Raw genomic sequence first — 27,105 nt, 5'->3', positions numbered from 1 at the left:
CTTTAGGAGCAGCAACTCAATAAAGCTACCCTTGTTTTAAATCAAAAAAAAAAAAAAAAAAAGACTCAAACTCATGTCCATTGAGTCAGTGATACCATCCAACTATCTCATCCTCTATCGTCCCCTTCTCCTTCTGCCCTCAATCTTTCCCAGCATCAGGGTCTTTTCAAATGAGTCAGCTCTTCACATCAGGTAGCCAAAGTATTGGAGTTTCAGCTTCATCATCATTCCTTCCAATGGATATTCAGGACTGATTTTCTTTAGGATAGACTGATTGAATCTCCTTACAGTCCAAGGGACTCTCAAGAGTCTTCTCCAACACTACAGTTCAAAAGTATCAATTCTTCAGTGCTCAGCTTTCAGCTTTCTTTATAGTCCAACTCTCACATCCATACATGACTATTGAAAAAAATATAGTTTTTACTAGAAAGACCCTTGTTGGCAAAGTAATGACTCTGCATTTTAATATGCTATCTAGATTGGTCATAACTTTTCTTCCAAGGAGCAAGCGTCTTTTAATTTCATGGCTGCAATCACCATCTGCAGTGATTTTGGAGCCCCCCCCCCAAATAAAAGCCTGGCACTGTTTCCACTGTTTCCCCATCATTTAATTGCCATGAAGTGATGGGACCAGATGCCATGATCTTTGTTTTCTGAATGTTGAGCTTTAAGCCAACTTTTTCACTCTCCACTTTCACTTTCATCAAGAGGCTCTTTAGTTCTTCTTCACTTTCTGCCAGAAGGGTGGTGTTATCTGCATATCTGAGGTTATTGGTATTTCTTCCAGCAATATTGATTCCAGCTTTTGCTTCCTCTAGCCCAGTGTTTCTCATGATGTACTCTGCATACAAGTTAAATAAGCAGGGTGACAATATACAGCCTTGATGTACTCCTTTTCCTATTTGGAACCAGTCTGTTGTTCCATGTCCAGTTCTAACTGTTGCTTCCTGATATGCATACAGATTTCTCAAGAGGCAGGTCAAAGTGGTCTGGTATTCCCATCTTCTTCAGAATTTTCCAGTTTATTGTGATCCACACAATGAAAGGCTTTGGCATAGTCAATAAAGCAGAAATAGATGTTTTTCTGGAACTCTCTTGCTTTTTCAATGATCCAGCAGATGTTGGCAATTTGATCTCTGGTTTCCCTGCCTTTTCTAAATCCAGCTTGAACATCTGGAAGTTCACGGTTCACATACTGTTGAATCCTAGCTTGGTGAATTTTGAGCATTATTCTACTAGCATTTGAGATGAGTGCAGTTGTGCAGTAGTTTGAACACTCTTTGGCATTGCCTTTCTTTGGGATTGGAATGAAAACTGAACTTTTCTGGTCTGGTAGCCACTGCTGAGTTTTTGAAATTTGCTGGCATATTGAGTGCAGCACTCTCACAGCATCATCTTTTAGGATTTGAAATAGCTCAACTGGAATTCCATCAATTCCACTAGCTTTCTTCATAGTGATGCTTCCTAAGGCCCACTTGACTTCACATTGCAAGATGTTTGGATCTAGGTGAGTGATCACACCATCGTGGTTATCTGGGTTGTGAAGATCTTTTTTTAATATAGTTCTTCTGTGTATTCTTGCCACCTCTTCTTAATATGTTTGATTTTGTTAAGTCCATACCATTTCTGTCCTTTACTGTGCACATCTTTGCATGAAATGTTCCCTTGGTGTCTCTGATTTTCTTGAAGAGAGCTCTAGTCTTTTCCATTCTATTATTTTCCTCTATTTCTTTGCATTGATTGCTGAGGAAGGCTTTCTTATCTCTCCTTGCTATTCTTTAGAACTCTGCATTCAAATGGATATATCTCTCTTTTTCTCCATTACTTTTCACATCTCTTCTTTTCAAAGCTATTTGTTATGCCTCCTCAGACAGCCATTATGCTTTTTTTTTTTTGCGTTTCTTTTTCTTGAGGATGGTCTTGATCCCTGCCTCCTGTACAAAGTCATGAACCTCTGTCCATAGTTCTTCAGGCACTCTGTCTATCAGATCTAATCCCTTAAATCTATTTCTCACTTCCACTGTGTAATCGTAAGGGGTTTGATTTAGGTCACACCTGAATGGTCTCATGGTTTTCCCAACTTCTTCAATTTAAATCTGAATTTGGCAATAACAAGTTCATGATCTGAGCCACAGTCAATGCCAGTCTTGTTTTTGCTGACTGTATAGAGCTTCTCCATCTTGGGCTGCAAAGAATATAATCAATCTGATTTCAATATTGACCATCTGGTGATGTCCCTATGTAGAGTCTTCTGTTGTGTTGTTGAAAGAGGGTGTTTGCTATGACCAGTGCATTCTCTTGCAAAACTCTATTAGCCTTTTCCCTGCTTCATTCTGTACTCCAAGGCCAAATTTCCCCGTTACTCTAGGTGTTTCTTGACTTCCTACTTTTGCATCCCAGTCCCCTATCATGAAAAGGCCATCTTTTTTGGGTGTTAGTTCTAGAAGATCTTGTAGGTCTTCATAGAACTGCTATTTCCTTCTCTATGGGATCTTCCCAGATCAGGGATCAAACCCACATTTCCTGCATTAGCAGGCAGAATCACCAGGGAAGCCTGCACTGTGGGTAAGCAGGTCTACACTTCATAGGGCTGACTGTCAGAAAGGGTGGAGCACAGGTAAGGAAGCTGAGTCCACAGTACAGTTTCTTCTCTCTTTTGGATCAGGTTCAGCCCTGCTTTAAAAGCCATTCGAGTGATTTAATCGGGCCTACACCAGTTATCCAGGATAATCAGCTTGTTTAAAATTAAGTGTTTAGGATTATATCTTGTCATGTAGCTTCTCAGCAGTGCCTAGATTAGTGTTGGTTTAAATAACTGAGGATGGATGCCCAGTCAGGCTGATGCCTCATCAAAGCTATCACAGCTGATTCATATCTCTTCATTCCTCTGGACGTTGTTATCCTTCAAGTTATATCCTTCATTTTCTGTTTTCTTCTCTCAATTAACGCATGGCTGTCCTGTATTTTATGTATATGTGTATGAGTATATATGTATTTTAAATTACATAAGACTACAATTTTATTGTTTCACAGTTGGTGTTCTCTTAGACTTATTTGTTTAGGTACTGTTATTGTTTTTCTTTCATTACAAACCTTATATCTGAGATAGTTTTCCTTTTTCTAAAGTACATGTTTTATTTTCCCTTAATGTGAATCTATAAAACAAATTCTCTCACATTCTATTAATTGAAATCCTGAACCTTAAAAAAATTTTTCCTTTATGTAGAATTCTAAGTAAACAATTATTGCTTTATGCAGATAGAAGTGATAAGCTAACATCTTCTGGTTTCCATTACTGCTGCTGAAAAGTCAGCTTTAAGTACTGACCATTCTGATCCTTGATCACTATAGTATATATTAGAAACAAAAAGTCTATAATACCTTCCCCCTTACTCTTATGCTAACATTTACCCATATGATTAAATATTCCCCAAAACACAATTTTCAAAAGCCATAAAATATTTCCTCAGGTGAATGTACCACAGTATGACAATATTCACATTAACATATCTTATTTTTTACACTATAAAAATGTTGGAATAAACATCTTGTACATAAGAATCTTAGAAAAACTTTCATTATTGCTTTAGGATCTTTTTTCAGTTTGAAATTCTTTAATTTACATTAGCATTTTTAAGATTCTTTATAAGTGTCATCAAATCACTGTAGTCATTTATACCTCTAATTTTATTTAAAATAATATTTATAAGATTTCTTCTTCTACAAAATAAAGTGTCATTCCCTTTACATTTTTGCCATTGAAATTTGTCCAAAAACATCACTTACACTTAATTGTCATGTCTTTGATTTTAGTCATGGTTATGTTATCAGCCATTCTTAAGAAAATGTTTTATCATCCTCCTGTATTTTTCCTTTGGTTGTGTTAGTGCTTTTGTTATTGCAAGAAGTGCTTTTGTGTGGAAAATAATTTTGCAGATAATTTTCTTTTGAATTATGTATAGATTAAATCTTCATAAATAGAATTTTAATTAAAAACATTCTAATATGTGTATACTTTTTACAATTCACTTTATTCTTTGAATTCATGAGTTTCCTAATGACAGTTTTCTGAGAAAAGTAGGGATTTGATTTTATTCATTTTTATCTTCAATGGCTTCTAATTGCTAGAGTGCCAGAGTGGGTTTCAATTTGAGATTGTCAATCACGTTTACACATATGCTTGACCACTCCAGACCCAAGGTTACTGAGGTTCAATAGATTGTATAGAATAGGTGGTAGAGCAGACTGTACAAGAGCTTGATGAAGATTTCAGACACCTGGATACGTCATATCTTTGAATACATATTCAATAACTTCCTTACTAGAGTGACAACACTTTGCGAGCACTTTGTCTCCATATCCACTGTTGTTTCTTCAAACCTTAGAATAGTGCCTAATATTTCCTGAATTTAAGAAAGAATGTGCTGTGTTGTGCTTAATCGCTCAGCCGTGTCCGACTCTGTGACCCCATGGACTGTAGCCCATCAGGCTCCTCTGTCCATGGTGACTCTCCAGGTAAGAATATGGAGTGGGCTGCCATGCCCACCTCCAGGGAATCTTCCCAACCAGGAACTGAACCCAGGTCTCCCACATTGCAGCAAATTCTTTACCGTCTGAATCACCAGCAAAGCCCAAGAATACTGGAGTGGGTAGCCTATTCTTTCTCCAAGGGGATCTTCCCAACCCAGGAATCGAACCAGGTTCTCCTGAATTGCAGGTGGATTCTTTACCAGCTAAGTTACCTGGGAAGCCCTTAGAAAGAGCAGAATTATAGAATCTTGAAAGCTATTCTTACAAATCTATGTAGATTTAATTTTTGTAAGGTGAAAAATATATATTAAGAGTTACATTGGATGGACCTGTGTAAGTTTTTTTTTTTTTTTAAAGCAAAACTAACCTAAAAATACTGCATTTTTCATTGTATTTAGACATCTTTTTTTTTTTTTTTTTTTTTTTTTTTTTTTTGTAGACTGTAGAGAACCCCCTCCCAGAAAAGAAACAGAAATCCTGTCAGGTTCTTGGAATGACCAAACATATCGAGAGGGCACTCAGGCTACATATAAATGCCGCCCTGGATACAGAACTCTGGGGAGTATCGTAATGGCGTGCAGGGGTGGAAAATGGGTGTCTCTTCATCCATCAAGGATATGCCGGAGTAAGTAATTCCTACTTTCGTGAAACCTGTGAAAAGTTGTGAAAACAACGAATGCTATTGTGGCAATACTGGCTGAATTCTATCGCTAGTGTCATTTAAATACAAAGCGATATATCCTCATCATTCTTAAAAAGGGGTTGTCATCTTCCAAAATTAAAAAAAAAAGTACAGATAACTTTGGCATTTTTCACTTTTCTATATTTTCAATTCTGTCCTCTAAAACAATATTAAATATCCCTGTTCTCGAACTCCTATGTAACTTGTTACTCTCTGTGCTACATGCTAACATCATATTCTTTTTCATTTTAGAAAAGCCGTGTGCACACCCTGGAGACACTCCATTTGGTTCTTTCCATCTTGCAGAAGGCACTCAGTTTGAATATGGTGCAAAGGTTGTTTATACGTGTGATGAGGGGTATGTCATCAACAGAAAGAGCAGTTTATAATTCAGATTTTTCATACTGGAAAGAGTAAATAGAAACTGATCTTATTTACGTGTTTAAGGTTACTATATTTTTCTGTGAACATTTTTATAAGTAACATACAGGTAATCTGAAAATATAAACTATAATGAAAATGACTATATTTGGATAATATGATTATCTCCTCAACATTGAAGAATTAAAGTGAATTATAATTACTCTGGTAGAGTATAGTTACAGGAGAGTGGGAAAATTGTACACATTTAAATAAAAATTCTCCGCAATGAGTCCTCACCGCATCCTATTACGTGCAGAGTAAGAATTCTCAGGGGCAGTGGGAATGGTAACAAAATTAGAGAACTACTTTGATAAAATTTTATACAATTTATGAGAAATCAGACTAACTGAACACTGAAATAATAACTATCATTCTTTAAGTTTCCACAATCTGTAAATTACCAAAAATGCTCCTATGCTCAGAAGAGGTGACTTCGTGCCTTCGAAGCACCTGCTGGATTCCCACAGCTCAGCTAGTCTTAACCCTGTGTTGTTACCTCCTCAGTGTCCTTCCTTTCTTGTGACTCCCGGCACCTTGTTTTGAAGAAAGTTTTATACATAGAAAAACTGATCATTGTTCTTTTATACTACATAAATAAACACAGGGTGAAGAAATTACACGTGGAATCATTACTCACTCCCCATTTATTTCTTGTTTTGAGGCAATAGAATATTTTAGAGCTTAGGCTTTGAAGTAAGCCCGTATTCCAAAACTCTACCACTTAATTACTATATGTATTTTTTAAAAAATAGCTCTTTACTCCAATTTTCTCACTTATAAAAGCAGAAACATATCAAGCGCACCATGCTTGGTGGGAGAAATAAGCGCGGCAGACTGTAAGCAAGCAGGGCTGCTTTTCAGGGTCTCCTCAGCTGGGAACGGGGCGGGGTTCCCGCGGGCGGGGCAGCGCGGGCCTCAGGCTCCAGAGCGCGGTGGGCGGTGCGGCGACAGCACAGGGCCCCAAGCTGAGGCGCCCGGGCGGCCATTTTGAACTGGGAACGCCCGTCTGAAGGGCTGGCTCCGAGGCTTCGGTATGCGGGACCCTGTGAGCCTGCTAAAGGGAACTTAGCGCGGAGTGGGAAATGAGGTTAGATTTATCCCCCAGGTTCTATTTTTATTCCTAGCTGGTAGCACTAGGAGGATTTGTGTAGAATTTCGCAGAACTCCGGAGAGAGATTTAGGCAAATGACTGGGTCCCTGGTGGAAAATAGTCAGCAGGAAATGTTCCTCTTTTATAAGGCGGAGCCAATAAAGGAGCCAGAGAAGAACCTTTGACAACCAGTCATCTTGTTCCTTTGTGTGAAGGAGCACAGAGTAAAAGTTCGAGTCCTATTTACTCTACTGAAACGATTTCTTCCCTTAGAGAATTAGGGACAAATCAACCCAATCCAAGAAGGCAAAGTGCTTTTTGAAGGAGTTTCTTTTACTTGTATAACTAGCAGGACTGCTCTCATTCACGGTCAAAGGAAAAGTTTATCCAGGTACAATTCTTTAGACGTTTATAAGAGGCCTTTTTTTTTTCTTCAAAATTCTCTCACTTGTGGTTATTAAAATACCTTTCCTTATTTTTTTGAGTAAAAAAATTTTTTTTGCTTCCAATCGTCAAATGTAATAAATTTGAGAAGAATTTTTCTTTTTTTTTAAAGCTTTGTATTTCGCATGGAGAAGGAAATGGCAACCCACTACAGTATTCTTGCCTGGAAAATCCCGTGGACAGGGCAGCCTGCTGGGCTGCCGTCTGTGGGGTTGCAAACAGTCGGACATGACTGAAGCGACTTACCATGCATGCATGCATGCACACATTGGAGAAGGAAATGGCAAGCCACTCCAGTACTCTTGCCTGGAGAATCCCAGGGACAGAGGAGCCTGGTGGGCTTCCGTCTATGGGGTACACAGATTCAGACACGACTGATGTGACTTAGCAGCAGCAGCAGTATTTTGTATTGGAATATAGCCATTAACAATGTTGTGATAGTTTCAAGTGCACAGCAAAGGAACTCAGCCATACACATACATGTATCCATTCTCCCCAGACTCCCCTCCCATTCAGTCTGCCACATGACACTGAGCATAGTTCCCTGTGCAAGTACAGCATCTTTGGTTTGAAACTCAGGCTTGATGAGTTAGTATAATTTGTCACTGAATGACTTCTGTAAGCAGGCTTGACTTGGTGACCACACTCTGGAAAGCATCGGCCAGGATGGAGCTGGGAGATGGAGATAAGTGCTGACAATAAACCACACTGAAACATTCTTGCTAGCACTGTCCTTGATCATGTTAAAAAAAAGCCCAAAGTGTGCAGAAAATATCACAATCATGGAGTGTAGGGCTATGGATAGAAATATGGAAAAAGAGTGGACTGGGGTAATATACAGTGAACTGTTGTTTACTGCTTTTATCATGATCTTATGTTTTTATATTTTGTTTTGGTGATAGTTCGTGGAGCTTATTACATTGTTAAGTGTACCTCATTAACTGACTCAACCGGAAAAATAAAAGTGCATGAAACAATAAGGAGTTTGCAATAAGGACCAAGGATCTTGATCATTCAAGTCCATGCACCTGAGGGCTTAAGGGCCTTTCCTGAGGAGGGAGGGAAGCGTGTGCTCTTATCAATAGTTTTCCTCAAAATAGAGTGTCTGGATATTTGAAATGGTATCAAACTTAAAACTTCACATAAACACACATCAGCTCACAATTCTGTTATTTTTGATTTTTAGGTATCGGATGCTGGGTGAGATGAATTTCCGTGAATGTGACACAAATGGATGGACCAATGATATTCCCATATGTGAAGGTAGATGTAAAACTGATTTACAAGTATATTAAAGCATATTATTTAAAATATTATTTTTTTTGGAAATCTCTTACATTAAATATTCTTAAAGTTTATAATTAAATATTTCTTACTCAAATTATTTTTGTGGATTCTACTTTAGTACAGAGTTGGATCTAGTCTTTTATTGCTATGTTGTTAAGTGTTTCAGTAACTAAGCGTAAATATAGGTTCATCTAATCTAATAGTCTAAGTATTAAGACTAGAAAAAAAATCTAAGTTTTGTTTTTCCTTTTGGATTCTAACCACTGGAAATAACACATATATCACATTAAAATGAAGATGAGAGTTTCAGCTTTATTAATGAAGGAGCACTCAGCCAAATAGCCACCCCAATGCAAGGATCTCTGATAACAGCTTAACTGGAGAATATGGTTTAGACATCTCCTTCCTCCTGCCTGACAAGGGGAGTTTTCCTATGGTTTTAGTTTACTGAAAAGAGCCAGAAACTAAGGAAGAGCTCTGCCCTTTCTTACTGATCCATAAAGCAAACAGAAAGAATGAAAAAATTGCACATCCTGTTTCCAGATTTTAAACCAGTACTTCCAATCTGTAGTCATCATGAAAATAACAGTCCCTTTGCTGTCCACCTGCAACTATCACAACACTGTTAATTGACTATACTCCAATATAAAATAAAAAGAATAATCTGTAGTTATCATGAAAATAACTTTTCCTAGTTGAATGGTGATGACTAAGTAGAGAGGGAAAAGGAGAGGGAAATGCAAGGCAAAGACAGAGAGAGAGGGAGGAAAGAGAGAGAAAAAGACAGGCAGAGGAAGACAGTAAGAAGAAAAGTGATCACTCAAAACTCCTGTTTTCTGAAAAAGAGACTGGGAGGGCTTTCATCTACAGAAATGAGAGGAAGGGGGTAAATGTTGTAGGGAACATCCATACTGGAATGATCTGGAATGCTTGTAAAAACTGAAATTTTTGGATCATAAAGATTGACTGAATCAGTGTTCCTTGGGTGATAGCACAGAGAGCTAACCACAGAATTTCCATTTAACAAGCATCCTGGGAGTTTCTATTGTAAAATAAAGGTTGACTATCTTAAAACTAAGGGATATTGGAAAATAATAAGGGAAATCAAAAAAGTGCTCTAGTTATTTTGATATAGAAGAAGAAGAAAAATGAAAGATTATTTATTTATTGAAGGACATAAAATCAGAAGGTTTGCTTTTACACCTTTTAAGAATACAGCTTTATATTATTATGAGACAAATGGAAAATTTGTATTCAAGTATCCCCAACTTTATATTTCTCAATTATGTAAGAAACACTTTTTTTGCTACTACAAAATATATCAGTTCAGTTCAGTTCAGTCGCTCAGTCAAGTCCAACTCTTTGCGACCCCATGGACTGCAGCACACCAGGCCTCCCTCTCTGTTACCAACTCCCACAGTTTACTCAAACTCATCTCCATTGATTCGATGATACATCCAACCATCTCATCCTCTGTCATCCCCTTCTTCTCCTCAATCTTTCTCATCATCAGGGTCTTTTCAAATGAGTCAGCTTTTTGCATCAGGTGGCCAAAATACTGGAGTTTCAGCTTAAACATCAGTCCTTCCAATGAACACCCAGGACTGATCTCCTTAAGGATGGACTGGTTGGATCTTCTTGCAGTCCAAGGGCCTCTCAAGAGTCTTCTCCAACACCACAGTTCAAAAGCATCAATTCTTTGGTGCTCAGCTTTCTTTATAGTCCAACTCTCACATCCATACATGATTACTGGAAAAACCATAGCCTTGACTAGACGGACCTCTGTTGGCAAAGTAATGTCTGATCTTAATATGCTGTCTAGGTTGGTCATAACTTCTCTTCCAAGGAGTAAGCATCTTTTAATTTCATGGCTGCAATCACCATCTGCAGTGATTTTGGAGCCCCCCCAAATAAAGTCAGCCACTGTTTCCACTATTTCTTCATCTATTTGCCATGAAGTGATGGGACCAGATGCCATGATCTTTGTTTTCTGAATGTTGAGCTTTAAGCCAACTTTTTCACTCTCCACTTTCACTTTCATCAAGAGGCTCTTTAGTTCTTCTTCACTTTCTGCCAGAAGGGTGGTGTTATCTGCATGTCTGAGGTTATTGATATTTCTCCCAGCAATCTTGCCTCCAGCTTGTGCTTCATCCAGCCCAGTGTTTCTCATGATGTACTCTGCATACAAGTTAAATAAGCAGGGTGACAATATACAGCCTTGATGTACTCCTTTTCCTATTTGGAACCAGTCTGTTGTTCCATGTCCAGTCCTAACTTTTGCTTCCTGACGTGCATACAGATTTCTCAAGAGGCAGGTCAGGTGGTCTGGTATTCCCACCTCTTTCAGAATTTTCCACAGTTTGTTGTGATCCACACAGTCAAAGGCTTTGGCATAATCAATAAAGCAGAAATAGATGTTTTTCTGAAACTCTCTTGCTTTTTCAATGATCCAACGGATGTTGGCAATTTGATCTCTGGTTCCTCTGTCTCTTCTAAAACCAGCTTGATCATCTGGAAGTTCATAGTTCACATATTGCTGAAGTCTGGCTTGGAGAATTTTGAGGATTACCTTGCGTGAGTGTGAGATAAGTGCAATTATGCGGTAGCTTGAGCATTCTTTGGTCTTGCCTTTCTTTGGGATTGGAATGAAAACTGACCTTTTCCAGTCCTGTGGCCACTGCTGTGTTTTCAAAATTCGCTAACATATTGAGCACAGCACTTTTACAGCATCATCTTTTAGAATTTGAAATAGCTCAACTGGAATTCCATCGCCTCAACTAGTTTTGTTTGTAGTTATGCTTCCTAAGGCCCCCTTGACTTCCCATTCCAGGATGTCTGGCTCTAGGTGAGTGATCACACCATTGTGGTTATCTGGGTCATGAAGATCTTTTTTGTACAGTTCTTCTGTGTATTCTTGCTAACTCTTCTTAATATGTTCTGATTCTGTTAGGTCCATACCATTTCTGTCCTTTATTATGCCCATCTTTGCATGAAATGTTCGCTTGGTATCTCTAACTTTCTTGAAGAGATCTCTAGTCTTTCTAATTCTATTATTTTCCTCTATTTATTTGCACTATTCACTGAAGAAGGCTTTCTTATCTCTCCTTGGCATTCTTTGGAACTCTGCATTCAAATGGGTATATCATTCCTTTTCTCCTTTGCTTTTGGCTTCTCTTCTTTCCAACACTATATGTAAGGCCTCCTCAGACAGCCATTTTGCTTTTTTGCATTTCTTTTTCTTGGGGATGGTCTTAATCCCTGTCTCCTGTACAATGTCACAAACCTCTGTCCATAGTTCATCAGGCGCTATGTCTATCAGGTCTAGTTCCTTAAATCTATTTATCACTTCCACTGTATAATCATAAGGGGTTTGATTTAGGTCATACCTGAATGGTCTAGTGGTTTTCCCTACTTTCTTCAATTTAAGTCTGAATTTGGCAATAAGGTGTTCATGATCTGAGCCACAGTCAGCTCCTAGTCATGTTTTTGGTGACTGTATAGAGCTTCTCCATCTTTGGCTGCAAAGAATATAATCAGTCTGATTTCAGTGTTGGCCATCTGGTGATGTTTATGTGTAGAGTCTTCTCTTGTGTTGTTGGAAGAGGGTGTTTGTTATGATCAATGCGTTCTCTTGGCAAAACTCTATTAGCCTTTGCCCTGCTTCATTCTGTACTCCAAGGCCAAATTTGCTATTACTCCATGTGTTTTTTTACTTCCTACTTTTGCATTCCAGTCCCCTATCATGAAAAGGTCATCTTTTTTGGGTATTAGTTCTAGAATGTCTTGTAGGTTTTCATAGAACCCTTCAACTTCAGCTTCTTCAGCATTACTGGTCAGGGCATAGACTTGGATTACTGTGATATTGAGTGGTGTGCCTTGGAAAGGATCAGAGATCATTCTGTCGTTTTTGAGATTGCATCCAACTACTGCATTTCTGGCTCTTTTGTTGACTATAATAGCTACTCCATTTCTTCTAAGGAATTCCTGCCCACAGTAGTAAATATAATAGTCCTCTGAGTTAAATTCACCTATTCCAGTCCATTTTAGTTTGTTGATTCCTAGAATGTTGACGTTCACTCTTTACATCTCCTGTTTGACCACTTCCAATTTGCCTTGATTCATGGACCTAACATTCCAGGTTCCTATGCAATATTGCTCTTTACAGCATTGGACCTTGCTTTTATCACCAGTCACATCCACAGCTGGGTGTTGTTTTTGCTTTGGCTCCATCCCTTCATTCTTTCTGGAGTTATTTTCTCCATTGATATCCGGTAACATATTGGGCACCTTTACCGACCTGGGGAGTTCATCTTTCAGTGTCCTATGTTTTTGCCTTTCCATACTGTTCATGGAATATATATATAGTTTCATTAAAAATGAAAGTGAAAATATATACACTTTCATTACAAAACTCAAGGTAGTAGGTTTTTTGCTTACTCTCACAGAAAAGAATCAGAGATAAGCTTACTACTATTATTGTTTTTCTTTGTTTTTACTTAGTAGAATTTATTTCTGGCTAACAGTTTTATCAAATAAACACATCTTTAAAAAAGTAATCTTGTTGGTTTTATATATATATATATATATATATATGTCAAATTTATATATACTCATTTCTTCATGATAAAGTTTTATAGTTTTCCAATTTCATTAGAGGAAGTTATGTTTATTTTTTCAGTTGTTAAGTGTTTCCCAGTGACAGAACCAGAGAATGGGAAAATTTTCAGTGGTGCCCTGGAACCAGACCAAGAATATACCTATGGACAAGTGGTACAGTTTGAGTGTAATTCAGGTTACATGCTGGATGGACCCAAACAGATACATTGCTCAGCTGGTGGTGTTTGGAGTGCAGAAACACCAAAATGTGTAGGTAAGATAAACTTACTTACTGTTGGTTTGATTAATTGCATGAGTTTAGTTTTTTTCATGAAAATATGCCTTTCAAAACACTGTGCATCCTATAGGATTTAAAAAATACTAACAATCACTAGCATTTATTTAGCACTTTTTTTTTTTACAGTATTTTACAGTAGGTGATCTAAATTGTTTTTCAGTAGGTGATGTAAATTGTTTACAAGTGTCATCTATTTAACCTTCCAAATGACCATGTGATTTATGTACTGTGTTCATCTCTGTTTCATAATTAAGGAAATCATGGTGCAAAGAAATTAAATTACATGTCAAAAATGATCTTGGTGTATATGGTAGAGGTAAGATTCAAACCTAGGTTATATGACACTAAAGTCCATTCTCATAACCATAATTAAAGTGTAATTGACTCATGACTAAAGTAAAATCTTAAGCATTTCTGCTACAAGTTTTAATATTAAAACTCCAAAAGGTCATTTTATATTTGAAAAACTGAACATTCAATGTTTATCTCTACTGATGTATCATGACGACATTCTGTCTTTGAATAACACTTCTAAAAGTGGCCCTGTTTTATACTTGCACTGGAAATTTAGTATAAACATTGCTGATCTGAATTGAATCCACTAAATAAATTTTTGTCTTTAAAAAAAAAGTTCTACAGTAACCTGTAAACAAGCATTTCTACAGTCTTAATACTGCTGACCAGTATGATGATTTTGTTGTTGTTCAGTTGCTCAGTCCTGTCTGACTCTTTGCAACCCCATGAATTGCAACGCACCAGGCTTCCCTGTCCTTCACTATCTCCCAGAGTTTGCTCAAACACAGGTCCATTGAGTCAGTGATCCCATCCAACCATCTCATCCTCTGTTGCCCCCTTTTCCTCCTGCCCTAAATTTCCCCCAGCATCAGAGGTTTTTCCCAATGAGTCGGCTCGTTGCATCAGGTGGCCAAAGTATTGGAACTTCAGCATTGGCATCAGTCCTTCCAGTGAATATTCAGGGTTGATTTCCTTTAGGATTGACCAGTTTGATCTCCTTGCATTCCAAGGGACTCTCAAAAGTCTTCTAACACCACAGTTTGAAAGCATCAGTTCTTTGCCACTCAGCCTTTTTTATGGTCTAACTCTCAATCTGTACATGACTAGTGGAAAAAATCATAACTTTGGCTATACAGACCTTTTTCGGCAAAGTGATGATTTTGCTTTTTAATACACTGACTAGGTTTGTCTTAGCTTTTCTTCCAAGGAGCAAGTGTCTTTTAATATCATGGTGGCAGTCACCCTTTGCAGTGATTTTGGAGCCCAAGATAATGAAATATGACAGTTTCCACCTTTTCCCCATCTATTTGCCATGAAGTGATGGGACTGGATGCCATGATCTTCATTATTTGAATGCTGAGTTTTAAGCCAAATTTTTCACTCTCCTCTCTCATTTTCATCAAGAGGCTCTTTAGTTCCTCTTTCTGCCATTATAATGATATCATCTGTGTATCTGAGGTTGTTGATATTTCTCCCAGCAATCTTGATTCCAGCTTGTGTTTCATCCAGCCCAGCATTTTGCATGATGTACTCTGCATGTAAGTTAAATTAGCAGGGTGACATTTACAGCCTTGACATACTCCTTTCTCAATTTTGAACCAGTCAGTTGTTCCATGTCCAGTTCTAACTGTTGCTTCTTGTCCTGCATACTAGTTTCCCAGGAGGCAGGTGAGATGGTCAGGCATTCCCAACTCTTGGAGAATTTCCACAGTTTGTTGTGATCCACACAGTCAAAGGCTTTAGCATAGTCAATGAAGTAGAAATAGATTTTTTTTTTTCTGGAATCCCCTTTCTTTTTTCTATGATCCAACAGATGTTGGTTGTTTGGTTTCTCTGGTTTTTCTAAATCCAACTGTACATCTGGAAGTTCTTGGTTCACGTATTATTGAAACTTAGCTTGAAGGATTTTGAGTATTACCTTGCTAGCATGTGAATGAGTGCAATAGTGTGGTAGCTTGAACATTCTTTGGCATTGCCCTTCTTTGGGATCAGAAGGAAAGCTGAACTTTTCCAGTCCTGTGCCACTGCTGAGTTTTCCAAGGTTGCTGGCATATTGAGTGCAGCACTTCAACAGCATTATCTTTTAGGATTTGAAATAGCTCAGCTGGAATTCCATCACCTCCACTACTTTTGTTTGTAACAAGGCTTCCTAAGGCCCACTTGACTTCATACTCCAGGATGTCTGGCTATAGGTGAGTGACCACACAACTGTGGTTGTCTGGGTCATTGAGATCTTTTTTTGTGCAATTCTTCTGTGTATTCTTGCCACCTCTTCTTAATCTCTTCTGCTTCATTCATTAGGTCCTTCCTGTTTTTCTCCTTTATTGTGCCTATCTTTGTGTGAAATGTTCCCTTGAGAACCTCATGATGATTTTGGCTTTTGTCATAATGTATTATGTCCAATTTATTTAAAATTACCATACCTTGTTTTACTAATACTTGTTTGGGAGAAATTTCTACTATTTTTTTTTTAACATTATCTAATATCCCCAAATTATTTACATTTTCTTAGTCTAGTCTGTCCTACAGTGAGACACAAAGAGAAGTGTTTCTCTTCCTAGAAAGTCCTTTTTACAAAATTATTTCGAGTTAATAAAGATGAGCATATTTATATGCAGTGTAGCAGTTACATATGCTCTAGAGATCATGTGGTGGGAGTTGTGATTTAGTTGCTGAGTTGTGTCTGACTCTTGCAACTGCATGGATTGTAGCCCCTAGGTTCCTCTGTCCATGGGATTTCCAGGCAAGAATACTGGAGTGGGTTGACATTCTCTTCTCCAGGGAATCTTTCTGACCCAGGGATCCAGCTTGGGTCTCCTGCATTATAGGCAGGTTCTTTACCAAGTGAGCCAAGAGGGACGCTCTAGAGGATTGTGGGTGGGGTTTATCTTTTGCGTAAGTTTCTGTGGTTAGTGAAATCTTTCTGAAATGACTGATGCAAAACATGTCTTAAAGGAAGAATGAGAATCTTTAGATGAATTGAGGCAGGGAAAAGCAAGCCAGTCAGATGGAGAGGAAGGGGCAGTGGCCTTGAGGCCTCTTTGAGCATGAAGCCCCTTGTTCCCCTTGTTCTCAGGGGCCTTAACATAGGATGCAGGCGGAGAAGAAGTCAGTGATGGAGTGAATATGGGCAGTCCAAGGTTCTGAGGGGTGGCACACACCATGCTGAAGGATTAGGCTTTTATGCAGACTAATTTGGGAATCAATGCAGCATTTTAAGTTGAATAGTGAAGCGACAGGAAAAATATCATTAAGTTGCAAGCAGGAAAGAAAAGATTGAGATGAAGGAAGAATAGAATCTGGGAAATTAGTCGCCGTTGCTGGAATCCCAGGCGAAAATGTTTGAGAGAGGACAATGTGAAAGGTGATGTCCAGCTTTTGTTTGTTTGTTTGTTTGTTTGTTTTTGACAGAAACTTAAATGGCAATCACAAGAGCTGGTCAGTTGCTTTTTGGAGATGTAATACAACAAGTTAATTTATTTGATAAAGTATTTTGTTAATGATTACTCTATTATCAATAACAAAAAATATATATAATTTTTACAGGTCATTCGCTGAAATTATGTATCACATTTGACCTTTTTTTTTTAAATTATGTTATTTTAATTACATTGCAGAACTACATGAGTTCATGTAAATTGAATGTAATATCTGTGATACAGTTCCTTCATATTAAAAAAAAGAGTTCCATAGTTACTTCTATATAAATTCTTTCCATGAGAATGTTTTCCCTCAAAAAACACATATATTCTTCTTGAATATATAGATTTGTACTTTCCCATTAAATTTATATGCAAGTATTAGAACACTTATTAAGTGCCTCAGCAGTACAACTGGAAACGTTATGTGGTATAAGAATATTGAATACGAGAAAAGTTCATTATGTATTGCTAATTATTATTATTTTTAAAGCAAGTTTAAATGATTTGGAATTTAGATCACATATTTTTTTCTATTTTTGATTATGTTTGAAAATTTTTATAAAAAGCTTTTAAAAAATGATTTATGTAGAAGAGGCCTATGTACTGTCATATGGAGTGAAGTAAGTCACAAAGAAAATCAAGTATTTTGTATTAACACATATATGTAGAATCTGAAAAAATCGGTAGAGATGATCTCATTTACAGAGCCGAAATAGAGACACAGATGTAGAGAACAAATGTGTGGATAGCAAGGGGGAAGGGGAGGCGGGATGAATTCTAAGACTGGGATTGACATATATATAGTCATTATTGATACTATGTATAAAATAGAAAATTAATGAGAACCTACTGCATAGCACAGGCAACTCAGTGCTCTCTGGAGACACAAATGAAAAGGAAATCCAAAAAAGAAGGGGTATATGTATACATATGTATGTGTACATGCATATACATATAGTTCAATACCTGGGCTGTACAGTAGAAACTAACACAGAATTGTAAAGCAGATAAATGCCAGTAAAAATTAGGAAATAAAAAATTTTTTTAAAAAGTCCTAGAAAAAGTTGAAAAAAAGAGAAAGCCATTAAATACATGATGTTTTCTAGCTTTCTACAAATGAAGGACAGGAGGCAACATAAATATTTAGTAATACCAAATGGGTAAACATACTTTTGATGTAATTTCCCACAGCTCTAGAAACTGATGTTAAGATTCATTTAAAATGCTATAATATATAAAATGCTTAAGTTACAACAAGTATCCTCTTTATGTAACATTAATCTAAAATAAAGCAAAATATATAGAAAACCAGGATACATATGAATAGGCTGTTTTACATAAATCACAATGAAACTACTTCGGTATTCAGTTTTATATATATATAGCTGATGAAGTTACTGGCCATTATTTCTTTCAAGAGGACTAATTTATCCCCCAACTAAATAAATCAGCAACAAGATTTAAATCAGAATTTTAACTTTCTTCCAAAATGAATATTAAGAACAACTGATAAATTATTCATCAAGCATTCAAATCAAAACAGGACTTTGTTTGGTGGCCTAATTTACTTAATGGAATGGAAACAAAAGTTGTATCTTTATATAGCTTATGTCTGGGGCACAGTACTTTGACATATAATAGACATTTTGGAATTTAATTCCTTTTGTTTAGAAATTTTCTGCAAACCACCAGTCGTTTTAAATGGACAAGCTGTACTTCCAAAGGCAACTTATAAGGTAAATGAACGAGTTCAATATAGATGTGCAGCCGGTTTTGAATATGGTGAGAGAGGAGATACAGTATGCACTAAATTTGGATGGACTCCAGCTCCTGCTTGTAAAGGTAATATTACATTTCTTCTACCTCTTTTGCTGTATATTTTACCAGTTGCTTTAACTCGTATCCTCCTTATCATTAAGCAGTTTATTTTTTCTGACAATGGAGTATTGGTGTTTATTTGTTGTTGTTTAGTTGCTAAGCCATGTTTGACTCCTTTGAGATCCCGTGGACTGTAGCCCGCCAGGCTCCTCTGTCCTTGGGATTTCCCAGGCAACGATACTGGCGTGGGTTGGCACTCCCTTCTCCAAGGGATCTTCCTGACCCAGGGACTGAACCTCTGTCTCCTCCATTGGATTCTTTACCACTGAGCCACTTGGGAAGCATGACTTAAAAAAAAAAAAAAAAGATTATTGCAAATTGATCCTTGTTGTGTACTAGCAAAGTTGATGTAAATGACTGAGTAGAACTTTATAAATCAGAAAGGCCTGTGTCAAGGGGTAGCACACTATTGTTGTGTAGCACACTGTTGTTCAGTCATGAAGTTGTGTCCGACTCTTTGCAACCCCATAAACAGCAGCATGCCAGGTTTCCCTGTACTTCACTATCTCCCAGAGTTTGCTCTGACTCATGTCTATTGAGTTAGTGATGCCATTCAACCATCTCATCCTCTGTTGTCCCTTTCTTCCCCCACCTTCAATCTTTCTCAGCATCAGAGTCTTTTCCAGTGAGTCAGCTCTTCGAATCAGATGGCCAAAGCACAGGAGCTTCAGCTTCAGTCCTTCCAATGAATATTCAGGGTTGATTTCCTTTTAGGATTGACTGGTTTGACCTCCTTGCTACCCAAGAGACTCTGAAAGAGTCTTCTCTAGCACCACAGTTTGAAAGCATCAGTTCTTTGGTGTTAGGCCTTCTTTATGATCCAACTCTCTCGTCCATGCATGACTACTGGAAAAACCATAGCTTTGACTTGACAGACCTCTGTTGGCAAAGTAATGTCTCTGGTTTTTAATATGCTGTCTAGGTTGGTCATATCTTTTCTTCGAAGGAGTAAGCATCTTTTAATTTCATGGCTGCAGTCACCATCTGCAGTGATTTTGGAGCCCAAGAAGAAATCTGCCACTGCTTCCAGTTTTTCTCCTGTATTTGCCATGAAATGATGGGACCAGTTGCTATGATCTTAGGTTTTTGAATGTTGAATTTTAAGCCAGCTTTTTCCCTCTCCTCTTTCACTTTCATCAAGAGGCTCTTTAGTTCCTCTTCGCTTTCTGCCATTAGGGTGCTATTGTCTGCATATCTGAGGTTGTTGATATTTCTCCTGGCAATCTTGATGCTAGCTTGTGATTCATCCAGTCCACCAATTCACATGATGTACTCTGTATAGAAATTAAATAAGCACAGTGACAATATACAGCCTTGACGTACTCCCTTCTCAAATTTGAACCAGTTTGTTGTCCCGTGTCTGGTTCACGCCATAGCCCCAGGTCAAATCCAGCCTGTCCCTTTTTTGTAAACTAAGACTTACTGGAACAGAGACATGCCCATTTCTTATAAGTATTGTCTATGGCTACTTTTGCCCTACAATGGTGGAGCTCAGTATTTACAACAGACACCTTTCACCTGAGTCTTTATATGAAAGAGGAGTTTTGAAACCTGGATTAGGTTATTACAATAAGAATAATGTATTCCAAAATCTTAGTGGCTTAAGAAACTAAAGTTTATTTTCTATGCGTGCTCACTTCCAACCTTCATTGGAACCTGCATCTCCTATGTCTCCTGCATTGGCAGCTGGATTCCTTACCACTTGTGCCAACTGGGAAGCCCATTGTATTAGATATATAGTCTTAATTAACAAATTTCCCAGAAAACATAGGTCAGGAGGGACCCTCCTCATTATTTTAATTGTAAGAATCAGGGAATGGAGATATGACCTTCCATGTTCTTTAATCACTGCAGCTGTGGGAAAGAGAACAGGAAAATTCAATGACTTTTTCAACTCCCTCCCCAAAGGAAAACATTCCTTCCACATTCATCTCATTGCCCTGTGCAATCCCTGTAGTTAAGTCTACTTCAAAAGGACAGGGTGTGCTATTGCAACAAGTGTCTGGAGGGAGGAGAATATCTGCCAGCAGTACTTGTGAGAAATGCAGAAGCTGAGAAACTTGCAGAAAGTGGAAAGAATAGCTGAAGTGATACATCATGAATTCTTTGCCAAATGTGGAATATCATGAAGTGTGCGCTGACTGTGGAGAAAGGGTTCAAGAGTACTGAGGGTACAGATACATCAGATGAGAAACACAGTGAAGGGAAATGTAAGTGATAGAGCAGGAGGGGTGTGAGGCTGTGCTCATTTTACTGACTTTTGTGCTGTACTAAGAACAAATTAAAAACATCCACTTTTATATTTTTATATCATTGATTATTTTAAGGGATGTGATTTCTATATTGTGAACATACCTTTTCTCTTTTCAGAAATAATATGTGATCCTCCTCGTATTCCAAATGGTGTGTACAGACCTGAATTAAGCAAATACAGAGGTCAAGATACAATCACTTACGAGTGTAAAAAGGGTTTTGTTCCTGAGATCCATGGAACTGTTGCAACGTGTACTAGAGATGGCTGGGTACCTGCTCCAAGATGTACCTGTACGTTCCATTCATATCTTGACCTTCTTCTTATTTGTGAAATTTCTTTCTCTTAAACATACAACAATGGGGCACAATGCCCTACAGAGTAGGGCAAATCCAAGTATCTGCCCTACTGTGTATGCTAATGCAGGGCTTTTAGAGGCATTATTTGCTTCTTGAAGTAGGCAAAAAAATAAAAAATAAGGAATAAAAACATTTTTGTAAACTAAAAACTCTTTAAATTTTTGCCACTCAAAGTTAAAATATGGCTGTGTTTTTTAATATATAAATCTCTAACAACCCACTCCACTATTCTTGCCTGGAGAATCCCATGGACAGAGAAGCTTGGCAAGATACAGTCCACAGGGGGTCACAAAGAACTAGATATGACTAAAGCGACTTAGCATGCAAAATAATTGTAATACTGGATCTAAGCCATTAAAATAATATCACATAGCGCCTATTGTATTAGATGCCTGCATGCATGCATGCTAAGTTGCTCAGTCATGTCTGACTCTTTGCCACCCTATGGACTGTAGCCCACCAGGCTTTGCTGTTCATAGGATTTTCCAGGCAAGAATGCTGGAGTGCCCTCCTCCAGGGGTTCTTCCCAACCCAGCGATTGAAACCTGCATCTCCTGTGTCTCCTGCATTGGCAGGTGGCTCCCTTACCACTTGTGCCCACTGGCACGCCATTGTATTAGATACATAGTCCTAATTAACAAATTTCCCAGAAAACATATTGGCGTGGGACAACACCCCTCCATGTTCTTAGAGCTCCTGTGGGTCAGGAGTGAGGAAGGGGCTTCACTGTCCGGTTCTGAATCACTGTGCCTGGGTGGCAGTCAGGGTACTGACCTGGGCCACTGTCACCTGGACGCTCAGCTGGGCTGGAGGCTTTGCTTCCAAGTTGGCTCACTCTCCTGGCTTTGTGGGAGACCTCAGCATCTGACCAGCTGGGCATCTCCGCGGGTTGCTTGAGAGACAGCTCGCTTTCCTCAGGGCCAGTGACCCCAGAGAGGGAGGAAGAAGCCTCCCCACCAGGTATGACTTGGTCACACACTGTCATGTCCGTCATGTGTGATCCTTAGAAATGGGCACTAAGTCCTGCACACTCAGTGGTGAGGACTTAGGCTCTAATGTTTGAAGAGAGGAGTGTGGAAGGCGGTGTGGACTTTCCTAAAACCGTAAAATAGAGAAGAGCGTCAGGTCACCTGAACAGAGTATTTTCTGGGGATGCGTCCTTTACTCCTCAACTTCTTTGCTGCCTCTAAAACAGTCCTCCTCTTTCTAACAGTACACTGTAAAATTTCAGCATACTTAAGCCAGTTATTCCATGAAAGACAACTGTAATGATATAAAACAGTTCAATGACTTTAATAGTAATTCCAAGCATACATTTAAAATAAATTTTCAAAGCATAAGTTCCATTAAAATGAAGGTATTAGCCATATGAAACAGATTTTAATCTGCATAAAAACTTTAAGAAAAACATTTAATCTTGTTGAAGATGGATTTATGAAAATGGTACTGTGTGCTTAGTCGCTCAGTCATGTACAACTCTTTGTGATCCTTGGGACTACAGCCTGCCAGGCTCCTCTGTCCATGGGATTTCCCAGGCAAGAGTACTGGAGTGGGTTGCCATTTCCTCCTCCAGGGGAATCTTTCTGACCCAGAGATGAAACCTACATCTCCTGTGTCTCCTGCATAGCAGGTGGATTCTTCACCCGCTGAGCCGTAGGGAAGCTCTTTGAAAATGGTCGATCAACCCAATTCTATTTATATCACCACAAGGTTATCCCACAAAGGACCTTGTGACGTTCTTGTGGACAACATGAGGAAACTGTTTAAATAGTTTATCAATATTCATTATTTCATTAAATGAGCTGACTATCAGATGCAGGACTTTGTCCTCAGGCCTGTTCCTTTCCACTTTTGTATCATCAGCTAATTTAATGCTGCAAAGGAGATGCATCTGGAATGATACAGAGCTTCTGAAAGTGAACCCATATTAGGACAGATTCGTCACTCAGAACGACTCCCATGTGTGAGGTTGGACCTAATAACGTGAAATTTAAAACTGAAATTTAAAAATTATAAGATCCTGGGCCTGGATCTTTGGAGTAAGTTGCAGAGGTACAAAAAGACTGCTGCTGCTGCTAAGTCATGTCAGTCGTTTCCGACTCTGTGCAACCCCATACACGGCAGACCACCAGGCTCCCGTCCCTGGGATTCTCCAGGCAAGAATACTGGAGTGGGTTGCCATTTCCTTCTCCAGTGCATGAAAGTGAAAAGTGAAAGTGAAGTCGTGTCCGACTCCTCACGACCCCATGGACTGCAGCCCACCAGGCTCCTCTGTCCATGGGATTTCCCAGGCAAGAGTACTGGAGTGGGTTGCCATTGCCTTCTCCACAGAAAGACTAGAAACACTTTAAAACTTAGTGAATACTTTTCATCAATTTTGAGATCAGTCTGAGCCAACATTATGATGGACAGCCAAGCCTACTCATGAGACCTGAGCCTGTGTTGGTGGGAGTGTAAGAGAAGAATGAGGCTGTTCTGAGTCCTGACAAAAATCAGTGCCCTTCCAACTATAGGGAACTATTATATGTGCTTCAATAAATGATCTGGTTAGAGATAGATAAAGACAGATTCACATGTGACCAAATGAAAGAGTAGACGAAGAAAATGCCTCAGGCCAGTGATTGTAATGATGCTTACTTTTAATTATGCCCTCTTTGCGTACCTTTTGGAAGTGAGTCTCAGTGGATTATTTTACTGTATTCATATTCATTGATGCATCAAAATGATAAATGTACTAGTTCTGAAACCATATCTTCAGAACTCAAATCTCTCCTCTGCAATGTAATGACAAAGTTAATTGAGTTCTTTTCACTTGGCTCTTGCAAAGACAAAGACTCAAACTTGTCCAACATAGAATTATTGAAAGATATACATATCTTAACATACATGATGAAATTTGTAAAAGTCAAGAATGAAGAGAAATTATTTTAATCTCCAAAAAGTAGTGGGAAGAAACCTAGACTATTACTTAAGGGGAATCAAACTATGTAAGCATTTCAAACTTAAAAATGTAGACAAGCTTCAAAAAAGTGGGGGAAATCTATCAGTGATGAGAGATTCAGACTACAGGCCATGAGAGGGTATAATTGACAAGTCTTTGTTAAAGAAATGGGCTAAGATATGCAAAGATTCAAATTTTATAATTCATATAGCAAGCATATATGTGAAAATTACTCAATATGTAATAATAACAGTAAAATTTGATTATGTTATACCTCATTTAAGTTATTTGTAAGAAATACTGAAAAATACATCATTTTCCAATTAAAATTAGACCATAAGTAACAAGGATTTCCCGTCATCTTAACCATTTGGATATTAAGAATTATTCATTGTTCATTTCTCTGATGAGACAAGCAAAGGAAAATATATCTTAATGTCTAGTTTGATGGATAAATAAGAATGTTACTCTGGGTGATTTAATCAATGAAAAATTGTTGTGGTTCTCTCTATATATCACATATTTCCCATAAACAGAAAAGTAAACTAATGAATGATAATTTAAAAAAATCTGTTTTCTTCCTACATTGACTTGGTCTGAGAATAAATGTCAGGATTCTGTTTTCTGATGAGAATGGAAAAGAAAGAAAAAGAGGGCAGGTGAGCCACAAGATAAAATCTGTACTTTAATCTCTTGATTAAGGTGCTAATTTAGTCAACAAGGTTGGGACTTCTGTACTTAAGGAGAATTCATTTATTAGGTCTATATAGTCTCCTATCAAGAGAATCCACATACAAATTTTACATAATATGACCCACAAGACATAATTTGATCTTCATTAGCAAGGCTTCCTTACATACTTCAATCATCTGAATTTTCTATAACTTTTCTTTTCCTAGAAACCATAATGCAATGAGTGTAATTAACTGAACAAGAATATAATTCGTAGATGAAACATTAATTCTAATTTGATTGTATACTGAGGTAAAACATTATTTCTACTTTTTTTATTTCAAGTGAAACCTTGTAATTATCCAGTCATAAAACATGGACGGCTACATTATCCATACAGAGGATACTTCCCAGCACGTGTGAATCAACAGTTTTCCTATTACTGTGATTGGCATTTTGTGCCTCCTTCACAAAGTTCCTGGGCTTACCTGACTTGCACAGCAGAAGGATGGTCTCCAGAAGAACCATGCCTCAGTAAGCAAACCTCTTTAAGTTTATATGCATAAATCTTGGAAAGAGTGAAGAGACAAAAGTATATCAATGAGTACAATTAAGTGTTGTGTAACAACAGTAAGGCCAAGGGATGAGTTCTATGAGCAAAAACATCCAAATAGATCTTCCCTTTACTAGAGGCTTTTCATGTAAATCCTGTGAGAGATACAGAGGCTTTACAAGAATATCTGCATCATTTATACATATTTTAATCAAAAACCTAAAGACAATTAATGTGGAACATTATCTTTTTCATTTTTCACAAACATGGTAGTAGTGGCTTCCACTTTTATTGTTACATGTTATATTTGAATACTAATGCATTCTCTGTAAATTCTATAAGGTTAATCTTAAATGTACTATTTTACCAAATTTATGTTGTATTTCTTTCATATTACTTTTATGATTCTAAGGACAATGTATTTTCAATTATTTGGAAAATGGACAAACCCCACGTCGTGAAGAAAAATATTTACAGGGTAAAACTGTAAGAGTAGACTGCTATCACGGCTACAGTCTTGAAAACCATCAGAACACAATGACCTGCACAGAGAACGGCTGGTCTCCTCCTCCCAGATGCATCCGTGTCAGTGAGTAAACTGGGCTGAGATCCCAGCGTGTTCATAATTTTCTAAGACTCAGCTGCATTATCCACTGCAAAATGTTTATATCAACCACTTGTTTTGCCAAAGGAACTATTTATTTTTATTGTTTACAAGTGTCTGTGAGTGTACCTATAGACTTTTTGATAAGTATATAACAAAGTACATGTACCTATTGATAGACATTAGTCAAGAAAATAGGAAAAGATCCACAAAGAAACCTGTAGTAACAGAGTGAGGTCAGAAAGATGGCAGGAGTCCCACTGTCTCTCCTGATACAAACGCGGACTTTGACCGTCATTTGCGAATAAGAGTACCTTTGTGGGGGTCCAGGAGTCTGGCAGAGACAGGACAGCAGCTGCTAGAGCACAAAGATTGGAGACTGGACGCATCCCTGAGGGTTAGAGGAGGATCCTCACTTTGCCCCCGAGTGGCCCTGCTTAGCGCCAAGACAGACCCCTCGGCACAGGATTTCACCTGTGGGGAGAATGAGAGCGCGCGAGCAAGGGCGGGTCCTCATCTTCCAGCGCACTCCTCTCTCCCCTTGTCCAGGACACTGGGGTCACCTGCATGGCTGGGGGTGGGGAGAGGCCAGGAGCACAGCCCCCAGGGCTAGAATTCTTCAAGGAACACGGGTCCTGCTGACCACGTGGAGACCCCACCAGGGAGCCCCAAACCATTGCAGACACTGTGCTTGTGGTCCTGCTCATCCCTGGGCCCCTCATCTCATCCACATCCCCTCCCCAGGGCCAGCTCCCTGTGTAGGGCCCCACGGTGGCATCTAAGCCTTTGCAGATGGCCTGAGGGACATCTAGAAGCCAGCCTGTCCCCGTGGGTCTGTGGGAAAGCACACGGATGTGAGCATTTGGCATTGCCCCAGGGAAGCAGCACAGAGACTGTCTTTGCTATGTTGATAGAAGCATAGGAGCTTCAAATTTCTCTCCCGGGAGGAACTGAGTACACGGGACTGGTGTATCCTTAAAAAAGGTCTGAAAAAGTCTCAAAACCCCTAGCAGTGTGACAGTGTACTTCCCTCCCCAAGTCAGTCTGTAAAGACTGGAGG

The 27,105-nt window shown here is 38.5% G+C and overlaps 1 protein-coding gene across 1 annotated transcript in view; it reads left to right on the top strand.

Annotated features, from left to right (window-relative positions):
- Positions 1-27,105, top strand: part of LOC133068987 (complement factor H) — a 113,561-nt gene that overhangs the window by 13,854 nt on the left and 72,602 nt on the right. The window contains exons 2-9 of the mRNA XM_061160002.1: positions 4,970-5,155; positions 5,465-5,570; positions 8,356-8,432; positions 13,135-13,326; positions 18,459-18,629; positions 21,036-21,209; positions 25,234-25,422; positions 25,854-26,030. Of these exons, the coding sequence (XP_061015985.1) occupies positions 4,970-5,155; positions 5,465-5,570; positions 8,356-8,432; positions 13,135-13,326; positions 18,459-18,629; positions 21,036-21,209; positions 25,234-25,422; positions 25,854-26,030 (1,272 nt within the window). The remainder of the gene's footprint in view (positions 1-4,969; positions 5,156-5,464; positions 5,571-8,355; positions 8,433-13,134; positions 13,327-18,458; positions 18,630-21,035; positions 21,210-25,233; positions 25,423-25,853; positions 26,031-27,105) is intronic.

The sequence above is a fragment of the Dama dama genome, chromosome 14 (genome assembly GCF_033118175.1).
Source record: "Dama dama isolate Ldn47 chromosome 14, ASM3311817v1, whole genome shotgun sequence".
Classification (NCBI taxonomy): domain Eukaryota; kingdom Metazoa; phylum Chordata; class Mammalia; order Artiodactyla; family Cervidae; genus Dama; species Dama dama.
The sequence above is the reverse complement of the archived record's forward strand: the minus strand, read 5'-3'. Positions and strand labels throughout refer to the sequence as shown.